This window comes from Pollachius pollachius (assembly GCF_949987615.1).
Source record: "Pollachius pollachius genome assembly, chromosome: 8".
Classification (NCBI taxonomy): domain Eukaryota; kingdom Metazoa; phylum Chordata; class Actinopteri; order Gadiformes; family Gadidae; genus Pollachius; species Pollachius pollachius.
In genome coordinates, this window is record NC_136941.1 from 16,413,953 (window position 1) to 16,428,795 (window position 14,843).

The 14,843-nt window shown below is 41.3% G+C and overlaps 1 protein-coding gene across 1 annotated transcript; it reads left to right on the forward strand.

Moving 5' to 3' along the window:
• Window positions 1-480: 480 nt before the first annotated feature.
• On the forward strand, window positions 481-5,928 carry LOC307079553 (translocating chain-associated membrane protein 1-like 1). The gene is given in 12 exon segments (XM_079741971.1): window positions 481-802; window positions 1,823-1,883; window positions 2,034-2,089; window positions 2,092-2,157; window positions 2,538-2,654; window positions 2,752-2,810; window positions 3,200-3,284; window positions 3,619-3,689; window positions 4,080-4,184; window positions 4,283-4,426; window positions 5,162-5,322; window positions 5,538-5,928. Coding segments are annotated over 12 exon segments (1,119 nt in total). The 5' UTR covers window positions 481-682; the 3' UTR covers window positions 5,612-5,928.
• The last annotated feature ends 8,915 nt before the right edge of the window (window positions 5,929-14,843 follow it).

Sequence of the window (14,843 nt, forward strand, 5' to 3'; positions counted from 1 at the left end):
AAAAATCCCAACAAATATCGAGTTTTCACATGGAAAGCATTGACGAATAACATATGCAATAAATATAGTACAAAATATACAAAAAAGAGACGTACCAAAACACAATAACAGAGGGTAAATACACACACACAAAAAAAAGGAGGTTGGGACACTAGAATAAAAAAAATTGACAAACACCTTAAACGGACAATAAGTATTACACGTTGTTGTAGCCTTTTATCTGACAAATGTTGAAGTGAACCAAAGTATTTTCACATTATTTCTGTCTTATTTCATTTGAGTTTGGGAACATGGAATTTTTCCAGTATGATTAAATCAAATTATTTAGCAAATGGAGCATCATATTCGATAATACCCCCAAAAATGCCATTCTTAAAAAGAGTCCCAATAAGTGTCACCAATGATGGGCAGTTCATCATGAATGGGTTCTGGTTCTGGAGAGGGAGGGCGCGTCATCGAGACCTGCCCGGAAAAGTGGGTGTTGTGGATACTCGTACTACTAGCTCGATGCAGCTACTAGATTATTTTTAACCACAGAAAATCTTCTTCATTTATTGCATTTCAGAAAGCAGCAGTCAAAAGGATACATTTTTTAAGACAGCGTTGTAGGAACAGCTAGCTAGACCACCAGACGCCGACGGTGGTTCAAAGCTCCAGAGGAAGATAGAAGTGTGCCGCTAAGATGGGTTTCCGCAAGAAGAACAAGAGCCCACCGGTTCTGAGCCATGAGTTTGTGATCCAGAATCACGCCGACATGGTTTCTTGCTTGGCCATGGTCATCCTGCTTGGTCTGATGTTTGAGGTACTGTTTAACCTCGTTCTCATCTCACGACTGAACGCCTGTAACGGGATGCTCAAAATTGGCGTTGTGGGCAAGAGCAAAAGGGGGTGGGACTTCGATTGAGAGATTTACGTTTAACCAGCATGTTTCGGACATTGCTTTGACAAATTAATCATCCAACGAAAAGTATTGATTCTGCATGTCGTTGCTTGTTATGACATGTTCTTATTATTCTCGCTCCGGAGACTTTACTAACGTACATAGCGCTTAGGAAGTAAGTGTCCGGAAGTGGAGTAGCAGCAGACCGGGATAACGATACAATTGATGACATTCTCTCATCCTATGCACTGTTTAGTAGCGGCCAGGTGCACCAATGTATCAGTGGGTACCAGCCACTTCTAGCTAGCTGACATGGCAGCAAGAGGCATGGTGCTGTCGTTTTTTCCTATTCCCCTTTCATGTCTGTAGGTCATCTTTATCTCAGCTATTGAGTAAAAAAAATAAATGATCAACGACTTGCATGAAACCTGCTGCAGCACAGAAGCCACAGGCAATCTTGTGGTCAGACTAATATGTAACTCATTCAACATTACATGAAAGAGGCTTAGCACGTCTAAATGTTACAGAACATCATAAGTACACTGATTTCACATCACTTTAACTCATATGAAATTATACCCTAATGAGTGTGTAGGTGCTGGTCATTGCTATGTCTAATAATAATGATAAATAATAATAATTATAATATAATTATAAATAATAATAATTATAATATAATTATAAATAATAATAATTATAACATAATTATATAATAATAATAATAATAATAATAATAATGTGATAATTAAAAAAAATCGTGAATATATAGCCACAATACCTTTGTTATTCAAAAATGTACTGCCACATTGTATTCATCCATTTTAATTCATAAATGTGAATAAAATGACATGAACTGCTTTTGACCTGCTACTGTTAATGTGATACCCCCTTTTAGTGTCTGCAATGAATTGTTTCTGACTTTCTTCTGTTCTTCTGTTACAGGTGACAGCCAAGTTTGCGATCATGTTCATCACGGTCCAGTATAATGTTACACAAGTTCTAGGTGAGGAATCAGGTTGGATCTTATTGCTTTATTCAGTTATTAACATTGTGGCAGGATACTTCTGTGATTTATTGAAGAGTCCCTCATTTTATGAACCACTGTTTAACAATCCTTTTTTTGTCTGGGGTTTTTCATTCATTTTTGGAATAGAGGGAAAGAAGGAGCCAGTGAACTTTTACCAGTACGGCCCCAAAGATGCAGCTACAGTTCAGTTGTCTTTTACCTGCTCATTGCAGTCATACTGCATGCCTTGATACAAGAATATATTCTCGACGTATGTATAATTTCAAATACAAAATGCACATTGGTTTTGTTTTTTTAGTGTGTTTGTCTATGTAGGAGGTAGCAAGAGTGAATGTAATCCTGGCAGAGTGACAAGTAACTTCTGTAGTTTAGCCACTTGTTCGCCCAGTCTAATCAATATAGCATTTAGTCTTACAAATTGAAACATACGTTTTAAGTGAATGCATGGTCTACTGTACTCTCAACTTGTATAAGAAGGTTTGGAGAGTTCAATTTAATTGGCATGTAAAATGCATTCATTAGCGATAACATGTATTGATCGAACCGTGTGGGAAAATATTTGCTCTGCATGGATTTTATTCTTCTTTAAGGAATGCACTCCCCTAATGTCTCCCCTCTTTTCAATTCAAGAAAATGAACCGGAGGTTACACCTCTCAAAGACCAAGCACAGCAAGTTTAATGAATCTGGACAGCTGGCTGCCTTCTACCTGTTCTCCTTCGTGTGGGGCTGCAGCATCCTGACGGCAGTAAGAGGACCCAGCTGACACCACTGGAAACCCAGAGAGGCACGATGACATATGTAGTATTCATGCTGTTGTCTCTTTTCTTTTTCTTTTTCTGTAGGCGGAGTTTGCCACAAATCCAACCTTCTTGTGGGAAGGTTACCCACACACCCACATGGGGTAAGTTGGACCTCAAGAGACGGACGCCCAGAGCCTTTCTTAAGATGCTACTACTACTCTTCAAAGCACTTTGACATTCTTATGCAGATTTGTCTGTTGTAGAGCAACAACTTAACAGTACTCTAGCGAGCAAACAGGTGCTCTGTCTGCTGAGCTACTGCCCATGTGTATGATGGCGCCCGCATCAAGGGATTTAAAGACCCAACGGAGCTTCAGCCTCATTGATGTTGTTTATCATCTTTTAAAATGTCATGTATGCGTTACACTTTATCATCTGCTCTAACAGGTTGCTGTTGTCATATTGTTTTGTTTGGCTTTTTTTGTATTGTGTTATGTATGTGTTATTGTGTTTAGTGGTATGACTATCTAAGAATGTATCTCCTTGACAGCTTTCAGGTGAAGTTCTTCTACATTTGCCAAATTGCCTATTGGCTGCACGCACTTCCTGAACTATACTTTCAAAAAGTACGAAAGGTAAGGATTGTTTGTAAATCAAATACAAATACCCCAAACAATGCAAATGATGTGTAACGCTGTAGTGCCGTTTAAATTGATTGATTTAATTAGGTAACACAATACTCAGCGGTTGCTTTATCCAAAGTGTCTCACAATACTGAGTGTATTTGTTTTTTGCTTGAGCTTGTTAAGGTGTTATGTTTACCGTGATTTATTGTAAATGGTTCACAGTTCTCAAATAGCATATTACGTTTTCGTACCAGGGTGTAAGTAAAACGCTGTCTATAGCTGTGAATAGCTGTGTGATATCTTTAGATAATCATTTTATTATAAATTTTCTATTGTATTGCAGGAGGACATCCCTCGCCAACTCTACTACATTTGCCTTTATGTTGTCCACATCACTGGTGCCTATGTCTTAAAGTGAGTCTATTGCGTTGTTGTTATTTACACTATTTGAATTGTCTAGATAATAGTAAGACAGTAATTATGTCTGTAAAACACATTCCTATGGAATAATACAAGAGCAACGTGTCCTTCGTTTGAAGTGAATACATCTCTCTGAAAGTAAGATGGAGCCCAGGCAGTATCTTTAGCCCCCACCACTGACTTTGTGATTATTTAATCACGTCCTCTCAGCTCATCTCCTCACTTCAGAAACTAAAAATACCACAGACAAATTACTTTGTTCCCTTGGACTCGGGGTTGACCTCAGCTAATGTTCTCACTGTGTGTGTGTGTGTGTGTGTGTGTGTGTGTGTGTGTGTGTGTGTGTGTGTGTGTGTGTGTGTGTGTGTGTGTGTGTATGTGCAGCCTCCATCGACTGGGCCTGGTGCTGCTGGTGCCTCACTACCTAGTGGAGCTCCTGTTTCACGCCTCGCGTCTCTTCTACTTCAGTGACGAGAACAAGCAGAAGGGGTTTGTACTTCAACCTCACCTTCAACACGATTGGGTCTGTTGCTGTCCGATGGACCATTGCATTCACCTTTACACCGTCTTATCTTTTATGCTTTCAGATTCACCTTATGGGCGCTGCTGTTCGTGATTGCCCGTCTTCTCACCCTCACCATCTCGGTTCTGACGTTTGGATTTGGGCTCCCCCGCACGGACAACCAGGGCTTCTCTCTGGCTGAAGGGAACTTCAATGTGCTCACCATCAGGTATGTTTCATTCCTTAGCTGTGTTCGAAATCGTTCCCTATTCACTCACTCACTATTCCCTATATAGTGTTCATGATATAGTGCACTATATAGGGAGCGAACAAACGAGATTTCGGACACTATGCTGAACATTTGTAAACGTCATTTGCGTCAGTAAATGCGCCGGGTATTTGTGTAACGCAGACAGATGCGCCCACATCATGTAAACAAACCGGGCACTCATGAGGAAAGCTGGAGGTTGTATTGATGTTGAATGTTACATTTCCTTGATTTTTTTATTAATTTTGAATGTTCAATTTTCTATGTTAAATACCAAATAAATTGTTGACATTTCTAAACGAAAGCCGGAGACTCCATCATTAAATGTATTCGTTTTCGCGGTTATTCAGTTTCTTCTTCTCCTCCGGAAAAACACGGCCGCATTGCATTGTGGTATACGGGAGTAACATGTAGGGAACATCGTATGTACACTCAAATTTTGGGTATTTTAAGTGCACTATATAGTGCATGAAATGAACCACTGAGAATTCGAACACCACTACAAAATGGCGAGCACCCTATATAGTGCACTATAGCCGTGATGGGGAACGATTTCGAACACAGCTCTTTTGTTTGGCCACACGTCGGCTTAATCTGGCCGACCGTCAGTGTGATTTTAATTGACATTTTCAATTTTAATTTGAACTTTGGTTCCAAACGTCGGTGGACATTTGGCACCTTTTTTTCTTTCGGTAGGATGACCTGCCTGGCTGCTATCTGCCTCACACAGGCCTGGATGATGTGGAAATTCATAAACTTTCAGCTGAAAAAGTGGAGGGAGCACAGTCAGAACCAGGGGTCCAAGAAGAAGACAACCAGTCCGAAGAGCAAGCCTTACAAGAGGGAGCCGGCGAGGGGTGAGTCTGCTAGGACCCTCCGTCCCTCCACTCTCAATCACTGTCCTCTTAAACGTACCAAGGCATTCTTTCATTTATTTTCTACCCCCTATATTCGGTATTATTTCTTATTGGCATGCCCTCGTCCCGTACTACCCCACCAAAATAATTGTGTCGCCTATTTCCGCTCTTTTTCAAAGCTGTTTGATATTTGTGTTTCCCCCTCGTCTCCATAGGTGGTGCTACTAACGGCATCGTGAAGTCAGACGACAGGACATCACCGCGGGCCAGAAAAGCCAAAGCGTCATAGGGAGACAGAGGAGCAGTGGTTGTGTGTATGTATGGGTGTGTATGTGGCGGATGTGGTGGTGACATGCTATCGGGACCTATTATCGGTACACAGTTCAGCGATCCACTATCAGGATGCACTATAGAGATATTATAGCTTCTTACTGCTTCAGGTTCCATGTTGTGACTTCACAACAACAACCGTTTAATCACACTCAACTACCATCTCCCACCTACCTGATCCTTCTCAGTATACATACATTTAGGTGCGTTAGATATGGTCCATATCATGATCTTCATTTGAGGTCTCTGTTGATGTAGTCTTGGGGAGCCAGAGATGACTATGCCACTTTGCTTGGTGGGATTACAATTCATATGTAATCAATTATTTATACTACATTTCTTTTGTAATCAATTGAAAGTATTTCTGACTCCCCAAGACTAGTAGAGATGTGATGGGGGGGGGGGGGCTACTGTTGCAGTCTGGTTTCTATGCTTTAAAATGGTGGGCGGGGCTCAGTAACTAAGTGTCTGAACATTTGCTGTTGTGTAAAGACCCTTTCACACATGCATTGTTACCCTGCAATGTTCCTGAACGTTTCCTGCATGGGTTCATGTGTGAATGGGAACAGGGATCGATATTCCGGGATATCTGCACTAGCCATTTGCCAGCTGGTACGGCTGTGTTGTGATTGAAGCAGTGACCTTGCCGGGAGAGGCACGTGAAGTTATGTCGGTGTGAGGTAGGACACGTTTGAACCAAAGACTCCGCTGATGATGCATTTCACTACGTGTCTATCTACTGTTATCTTCAACCGCCAATGCACCCAACGCTCTTTTGATATCCTTTTTAATTGTATCCAACTCCCGTTTCTGATTGAAATAATTCACAAAAACATTAATTGTCTCGCAAACAAGTCAATAGCAACATTGGCAATGGACAAAAACAGCTCCTCGGCCACCATAAACACGCCATCTGGCTTCCACAGATGGAATTACCGCCATCTGCTGGAGTGTCCCTGGGCCCATCTATTCCAGCGTTGCCAGGTTGCTAGGTAAATCTCTAGCGGTGCCTGCAATGTTATCCTAGTAATTTACCTGGAACTATGTGTGAAAGGGGCTTAATATAACAGTAATTTCCATTGTTAAAGTAAGTGTTGACACTCGTGACATTTCTACACGACATGTCAAATCTCCACTATTTCACCGTTGATGAATTGTCCTTACATCATGTTATTTGACTTCAGGGCAGTGTATTTTGCTTTATTTTCTGGGCTAAGAAACCTACAATTTTAATTTCGACCATCACCTTCATTCAAAACTATTTGAAATGATGAGTGGAGATATCTTCTTGCTCGGAACCAATTTGATCAGTAAAGAAAAAACACAGAGGGTATTGTTTTCAAGGGGGAGAGGGATTAACGTAAACCATCTTAACATTTTTATTATATTACAGGTGGTTTGAAAGTATGTATGGGCTGTGTACATGTATATTATTATGCATAATTTCAAATATTTATTACAAAATGAATGGCTGAAATGAAAATGTTATATAAACTCATGTAAAAACATCCCCTTATTAAGGTTAATACCTGCAAAGATCACCACTAGCTCTGTTTGAAAAAAGAGACTCCTTGCTTTTTGAAAAATCACTGTAGTATTTAACTGAAAATAACATGTAGATGGGTAGTGAGGTCTATAGTGAGGTCTATGAGTGAGGTCTATAGTGCATTATTTACAACCACTTTCGTTCTTGGTAATGCCATATGAAGTCCATACTTTTCATGGGATTGAGGGCGTTAATTGTTTTTTGTTTGTGTTTGTTACTCGCCTGGCAATCAACAGTATTATCAAGGTAATGGAGGCTATACCAAGTGGAAGCTGCTATGTAGCATGTTGCGCTGTATAGCATGCATACAGTTCAATCCTTGTGATGCCGTTGTGGGAAATGTGCTCAGGATTACTGGTGGGCTGTGAGTAAGTGTATTTTTGTCAATGAGTCAGTGCATGAGGTGTAAAAGCGTATTTCTTGCTGGTTAGGTTAGTACTGCTGTTTGTGTCTCATACGTACTAACGTGTTAGGTGGCCTTTTTAAAACTGCTGCAAGAATTCAAGTTAGATTTCAATATGGATCAGGGGAATATTATTTGACATGCTTTTAAAAAGCCACTACAACCAGCAAAGACCATAGTTGATAGTGTGGGGCACCTTGAGAGAGGTGTACTAGGTGATTGATATAATATGACCCAGGCACAAAGGATGCAGTGTAACACAAAGTATTTCAGTGAAAATATCCATGCTGAGGGGACGTAACTAAACTCAGGTTCTTCCTGCTCCGGGGTATTCTGCTTGCTCTCGAAGGGCAGGTCCATGATGATGCCTAGGGAGCATACAGAGCAATGGTTTCTGACCTGTTCTGTGTAGTTTCTTCTTTCCACAGTCGATGGACTCACTGTCCATTGGATTGTCTCTCTGGAGCTCCACATACACTCACAGAATCACAGCACCACCATGCAGTCTGAGGGCGTTTTCACTTCACACAGTCCTCATCCAACAAACCAAACCAGTCATCTTAAAGTAGAACAACAGAAAAGAGGACTTTTTTTAAGAGTTCACAATTTCAGTTAAATTCGAAGAGGACTCTCTGAAGAGGTCTCTATCCTCTTTCTGTTCAGACAATAGTTTCACTGAAGCTCCGACCTTTACTTCTTTTATTATGGGTGGTTCACTTGGAACAAGATGGCTGCAGCTAGACTTGTCTTCCTGTGGTATTTGGTTAAATAGGCCGACAGAGATGGGGTTTGAGAACTACTCCTTTGAAAGCCCTTCCTTTTGGAGGATTTGGATGATGAATGTATACAGGGGAAGGTATTTGGGTGCATACCACTGTTTCAATCAATTCAAGTGGTAGACCTGACGGGCCTTGTGACATCCAGGTGGCCGGACCTTGAAGTTCAGCAGAGCCATTTCCACCTTTCTAATTCTTCATAATGATAAGCCAGGAGTTTACACTCACTCTCGGGTATGAGCCCCATCACCTTAGCGCTGTCTACATTTCAGTCACACAAATCCTCTCTTGTTTTGACACATTCCCCATCCATCAGGCTCTGGAAGAGACTGCTCTTGACAGCAGATGAGGCCGTTGGTCTCTGGGGAGCATAAGACACCAACAGAGGAAATTCTCAGAGCCTTCCACTTTGCCAGATGAGATTTATCCATGAATCATATTCAACCATGTGGGCATTCACAATTTAGCATAATCTCTTCCCATGTGTTCGTTCGTTTCAATCATTCGCTTCAGTGTTTGGTTGAACCTTTCTACCAGTCCATTGGTTATGGGTTGTGATTGACGGCAGTTTGTAGTTTTTTTACCCTCAGCCTCTTGCATATTTTGCATGAAACTCGGGACCTGAAACAGGACACTTGGTCGGTGAGAATTTCCTCTGCCCGGCCCCCCCGGCTAAAAAGGAGGAGGACCTCGGACCACGGGGGACCAAGTGGGACCAAGTGGGGGTCTTCCACAACAGCCACAGTTGGGTTTTATTTAGACCACATGATTCTTCTTCAAGTGTCCTTACAATATCAGTGCTCCACAACACAAGTTAAATGAAATAAGAGAATTGTATTTAATTTGCCTTCTCATATGGACTTTTTATTTGTATTTTGTGTATCAGGAGAAAAGTTCACTTTGTGTTGTTGGTGTGTGTGTGTGTTGTTACTACAGCTTGTCTCGTTATGCTTAATGTGTTTGTTTCATGGCCTTGAGAGATGAGTGTTCTGAGTGCAGAAGATGAGTATAATTCCTGCGTGTCTTGTTAAAACACTGTTACCCGTGTGCATCGCATCAAACTTCACGCTTCGTTGATAGGCTCACACTGTTGACGGCCATGAAAAATCAGATTTTATTATTTATTTTGACCTGGTCTCAAGTACCAAACAATGACAAAAATTATACTCTAAATTAAGGCTAGATATTGGTTAATTATTAGTGTGGGTGTGTAAAGTATGCATGCTCCCCGTGTTAGTGTCCTATGGGAGAGACTCTGACTTCTTGTTTGCCAAATAGTGAATTTGGGTGGGAGGAATCTTCAGCCTGTTGACCTTGGCCAGTGATCCTGTCATTGCTACGAAATGTTTTACCCCATGCCCAGTTCTTTCTTTTGTGTTTTATTATTTGTTTTATTTTTTTATGTGGGTCAAGTACTCTACTTTCCTAACCACTGTGCACGTAAAGTCCTAAGTTGGCTTGACCCACTGCTCTGCACAGTTGAGAGAGTTTGGACTAAAGTGATTTCAGTATTAAGACAGAAGGTCTAGGATTTTGTTTTTATCGGGGGTCCAGTATCATGGAAGCCCTGGGTCTGTGTATAGCAGTGTGGCATCGAAGGGGAATAAGGACCTACCGACCAGCCTGTCTAAATTTAAAGGAGAAGTTGACTCAACCCTACACTGTATTACAAATGTGTCAGATTTTTAAACTATTTTTATAAAGGGGGGGAAAATACTGTTGTTCAGTATGTGTGGATATTTGTTTGGAGACAGTATTTTATATATAACGAAGCTTGCGGACCTTTTGATGTTTGGTGCACATTGCTTTGTAGACATTTATTTAGCTTGGTGAAGTCACCTTATTCAACAAAGTTACAAAGAAATGGATGAGACTCAACACGACACTGCAGGTGGGAAACTGTAGCGTTTATAAGATAAATATTGATAGTCCTCATCAAATCTCAACCCAATCTTGTTTAAGAGTTGAATAGTAGAGAAAAACGCTCAAGATATCTTGTGTATTGGCTCATACAGCACACACACACACAGTTGATGAGCCTCCACAGCACAAAAATGCACTGGTTGTATTATACATGCATAGTGCATGTCACGTCAAAGCACTGTCAAGTTGGGTTGACTTACCCATATTTATTCAATTGCAGTCATGAATTCAAAATACATTTCTGCATTAGGTCCCTCCTCGTAGTTATTCTGGTAACCTATTGAAGAGGCTGTGAGCGGTTGTCTTATCCTAAACATTTAACTGAGACTGCTCTGCAGAATGGTTGAATATTCGTTGTCATACAGTCTTTATTTTTTATTTTAGGTTAAAGCTTTGTAGATGTTTTGTTTTTTGAATGCTTTGATGGTATGTATGCAAAATTCTTGTTGGTTCTATTGTTTTTTTTGTTATCTTTTGTTACGTGTATCAATAAAGTATTTGTGGGATATACAAACGTCTTGATGTCAAATCCTGCATGAATCTGTATATTTAGGTTTATTTCCCTCAAGGGATTCATGGCACAACAAGATAATACATGGAGAGTGCTAGCAATGGTTTGAGGCTGTGTCAGAAATGTACCTTTTCTGAAAACTTTGACTTCCAGAGGCATTAGTGACATTTTATTTACCACCCATGTGAAAACAGTGTTATATGATCACACTATTATTGTGAGCAGTTTATAGCAAAAAGTAATATTCAATATGAAAATGAGTTAATACTTACAAGACTTCGGACAAATCCCTGCCACCAGGGGGTAGCGTCGCGCTTTTAGTGCCTGGGAGCAACCGGCAAGGATGCAGTGACAAATTGTATTCAGATAATTCACAATGATAAATCATGATTCTGAAAAACAACATTCACACTCACAAATAATGTAGAAGCTGTACTTGGTGATTTAGAGATAAGGAACATGTAGGTCAAAATACACTTGATCAAATTAGGGTGAGATAGGATTAGGATCACAACAAAGGGTTCTGCGTCATCTGATCTAGAACAGATACAGACAGGAGAGCATATGGTAGATGGAAACAGACAAAGAAACACCTGCAACCTCTAAGCAAATCAATGCATCCTGTTAGTTTAATGTCTTCTTCTTGGGGCAAATCAAACCAGCATGGTGGATCAGTGAAAACCAGTCAATCTGAAGCTATACAGATTATCTCTCTCTCTCTCTCTCTCTCTCTCTCTCTCTCTCTCTCTCTCTCTCTCTCTCTCTCTCTCTCTCTGTGTGTATGTCTCTCTCTTTCTCACTCAGTCTCTCTGTGTGGGTGTGTCACTCTCTCTGTGTCCCTGGCTCTGTATGTTTCTCTGTGTGTCTGTTTAGGTATGGAACATTAGCAGCCATAACTGTGCGTCTGTAAAATAAAAAAGTACATTTGAGTTTCCAAACCCAAGTCAATTGACCGACTATGGAAACTCTGGATCCCACTGTTTTGGATTCCAGCCCTTCGTCCAATGAGCTTGAATCTCTCTGTATCATCAGTATTATGTGCAATTTCCATATAAATTACCTTCATTAAAAGGGGAGTACTTTCTTATTTAACAAAGCTCATTTGAAATTCTGTATTTAATAAGACATGTAATCCCAGTCTCACAAGCTAATAGCCAACAATTAGCTCTACCAGAGCGAGTGTGTGTGTGTGTGTGTGTGTGTGTGTGTGTGTGTGTGTGTGTGTGTGTGTGTGTGAGTTACTGTGCATAAGTGTGTGTGCGTGTGTGTGTGTGCGTGTGCGTGCGCATGCGTGCGCGTGTGTGTGTCTGTGTGTGTGTGTTTGGTGTGTCTCTGCATAAGTGTGATTGGGCGTGTGCATCGGGGAACATTTGTGTGAGTGTAATCTCTTGGAAGTATTGTCATCCTTCAGCGTTATCTTTATTGGTTGTCACAAATGAGCAAATTGGGCAGCAGCTGTTCTTTTGACCAGGTTTAGTGCGGGTAGGCCTACTTGCAGTGGTTCACTAATGCACCACAGACCGCAGGGAAACCAAAAAGTTCCAGAGGAACTCCTGGCTTGGCCAGTGAACGGATGCAAGTGTGGGGGAGTGGGTGAGATAGAGAGTTTGGAGAGTTGGAACCATTGTCATGAACCATGTTTGAATGGGGATTTTCATAAAAACCTGTTTTAAATGTGTTATGCATGTGTGCGTTACACACTTGCGTGTGTGTAAAAAAGAGAGCAGAGATCTGCTAGCATCTAGCATAGCCAACATATACAAATAGGGTGTCAGGACCAGAAGTGGGGAACCAATAGGATCGGCCATGTAGAAACAGCAGCATTGAGAAAAACGGTGAGATAGGCGCCTAAGGAAGAACATAGCCCGTAGAGGACAGGTTCTGTCCTCTACGGGAGATGACAGAACTATCAAAGAGATGACAGAACTATCAACACAGTAGGGCGGATGGGGCCGACCTTGTCTGTATCAGCTCTCATTACATTTCTTTCATCCTCCTCAACATATCTAATTCTCCCATTGGATTTCCACTGTACATATTAATTATTGTTTCGGCTTTTCTGTGTTTGTTTGAGTATGGACATCAATGAGGTGTGTGTCTGTGTGTGTGTGTCTGCGTGCGTGTGTGTGTTTATTTATGTATTGTGTGTGTGTGTGTGTGTGTGTGTGTGTGTTTGTGTTGGTGTGTGAGAATCCGTGCATCTGTCTATGTTTGTATTTGTACTATTGTGCACAAACATTCATGCGTTAGGACACAGCAAAGGTTAGGTCAGTTCATGAGTTCCAATTTAAATTTGCCAGCCCTGAGAGTGAAAACTGTTTACCAAACCTAGCTCTCCAACCCTATGATCTCTCAATTGCTCTATTAATGACATTCCTGTTCCTCTCCCACACAAATACTGTCACAGGACTTTCTACAAGTGACCCAACTGTATCCACCCACATCCATATACACACTATGGCTGTGTTTATGCATGTGGATGTGTGAGTGTGGGTGTGTATGTGCATGTGAATGTGTGTGCGTGCGTGTGTGCATGCAATGTGTGTGTATGAGTTGTATCTTCCTGTCTGTGTGTGAACCCTTCTCCTTACCTGTGTGGAATGTTAAATAGCTTCTATGCCCACTCCCATCTCCTCTCTCATTCCCATAACCTCAGAACTCCCCTGGGTTGTGAAAATGCAACGAGTGTCTCGATCCCTTTGCCACTTCTCCGACACATCCTCTGACAAAAGTATAAACAGAGGCCAATTGATTGGATCTAACTGTGTTATTCGGTTAAAACCTAAAAGGGATCCTGCTCTCTGATTGGTTGGAGCCGTGGCTGATTTGATGCTGCCGAGGCTTCACGCCGCAACTTCTATTTCCTGTTCTTCACCGTGGCCACTTTTCCACCATTACCTTCTGCTTCACTGTCACGTTGCTCACTTTCTCTCTTCACTGTCCAATTATTTTAATGGAGTAGGACAGACAAGACACTGATAGCGCTAAGCCACCGTGTGTGTGTGTGTGTGTGTGTGTGTGTGTGTGTGTGTGTGTGTGTGTGTGTGTGCGTGTGTGTGTGTGTGTGTGTGTGCCTGTGTGTTGTGTCTGTGTGTGTTGTTATATATTGGAGAAAGGAGCCGCTTGGAGACCAGACCTCTCTGTTTCCAGGAGATAGATCCCACAATCTCATATTGGTTATTGATTATGCAAATACATATTATCTGGTCTTATTTCCTTATTAATAAGTGTCAGAATTCTCTCTGTCATTGGCCTAATTTAAAAAAAAAAAAAAAAAAAAAGTTTTTGTTATAACAACCTAGAAATTTTGCCAAATTAATACATTTCAAATGTTATGTTTAAAGGTCTTTAAAGGTCTTCTTTCTGCCTCATGTACACCATGCTCCTTACTTAAATTTCTCGTCCAGTTTGCCTCTTACTTTTCCTGAATTATTTTCACTCCACCTTGGAACATTTTCACTCCAATTCCGCCGACAGCTCACACTTTCGTGTTGTTCTCCTTTCTCTCCCGCAGCTCACGGCAACACACATCTCATTTGTTTTAAATCAAAGCTAACGTGTTTTATTACCACCCTTTGTCCTTCTCTGCTTGTCATCGTCTTTGTTCATCTTCTGGTAAAACTGCCATCACTAAACATCCTCAGCATCCCCTCTAACACCTATGCTGCTTTCACTCCTTTTTACATTGCCACCTCAATTTGATAAAACCAAGAAGGTACCATGTGTTTTTTTGCTATACGTGTGTGTGTGTGTGTGTGTGTGTGTGTGTGTGTGTGTGTGTGTGTGTGTATGTGTGTGTGTGTGTGTGTGTGTGTGTGTTTGTGAGTGCTTGTGATGCATGTGTGCGTGTGTGTGTGTGTGTAAGTGAGTGTTGATGGCTGGGTTGGGTTGCGGGGTGTCTAGTCTTTCTCTCACTCCCTCTTTCTCACTCACATACTCTCTTTGTGCACTTAGCTGCATGGAAACACCAAACTGAAGGGTTTGGTGCAAACTCTCTGCCTGGTGTAATCCTGGCAAGGGAAGGGGGGCACA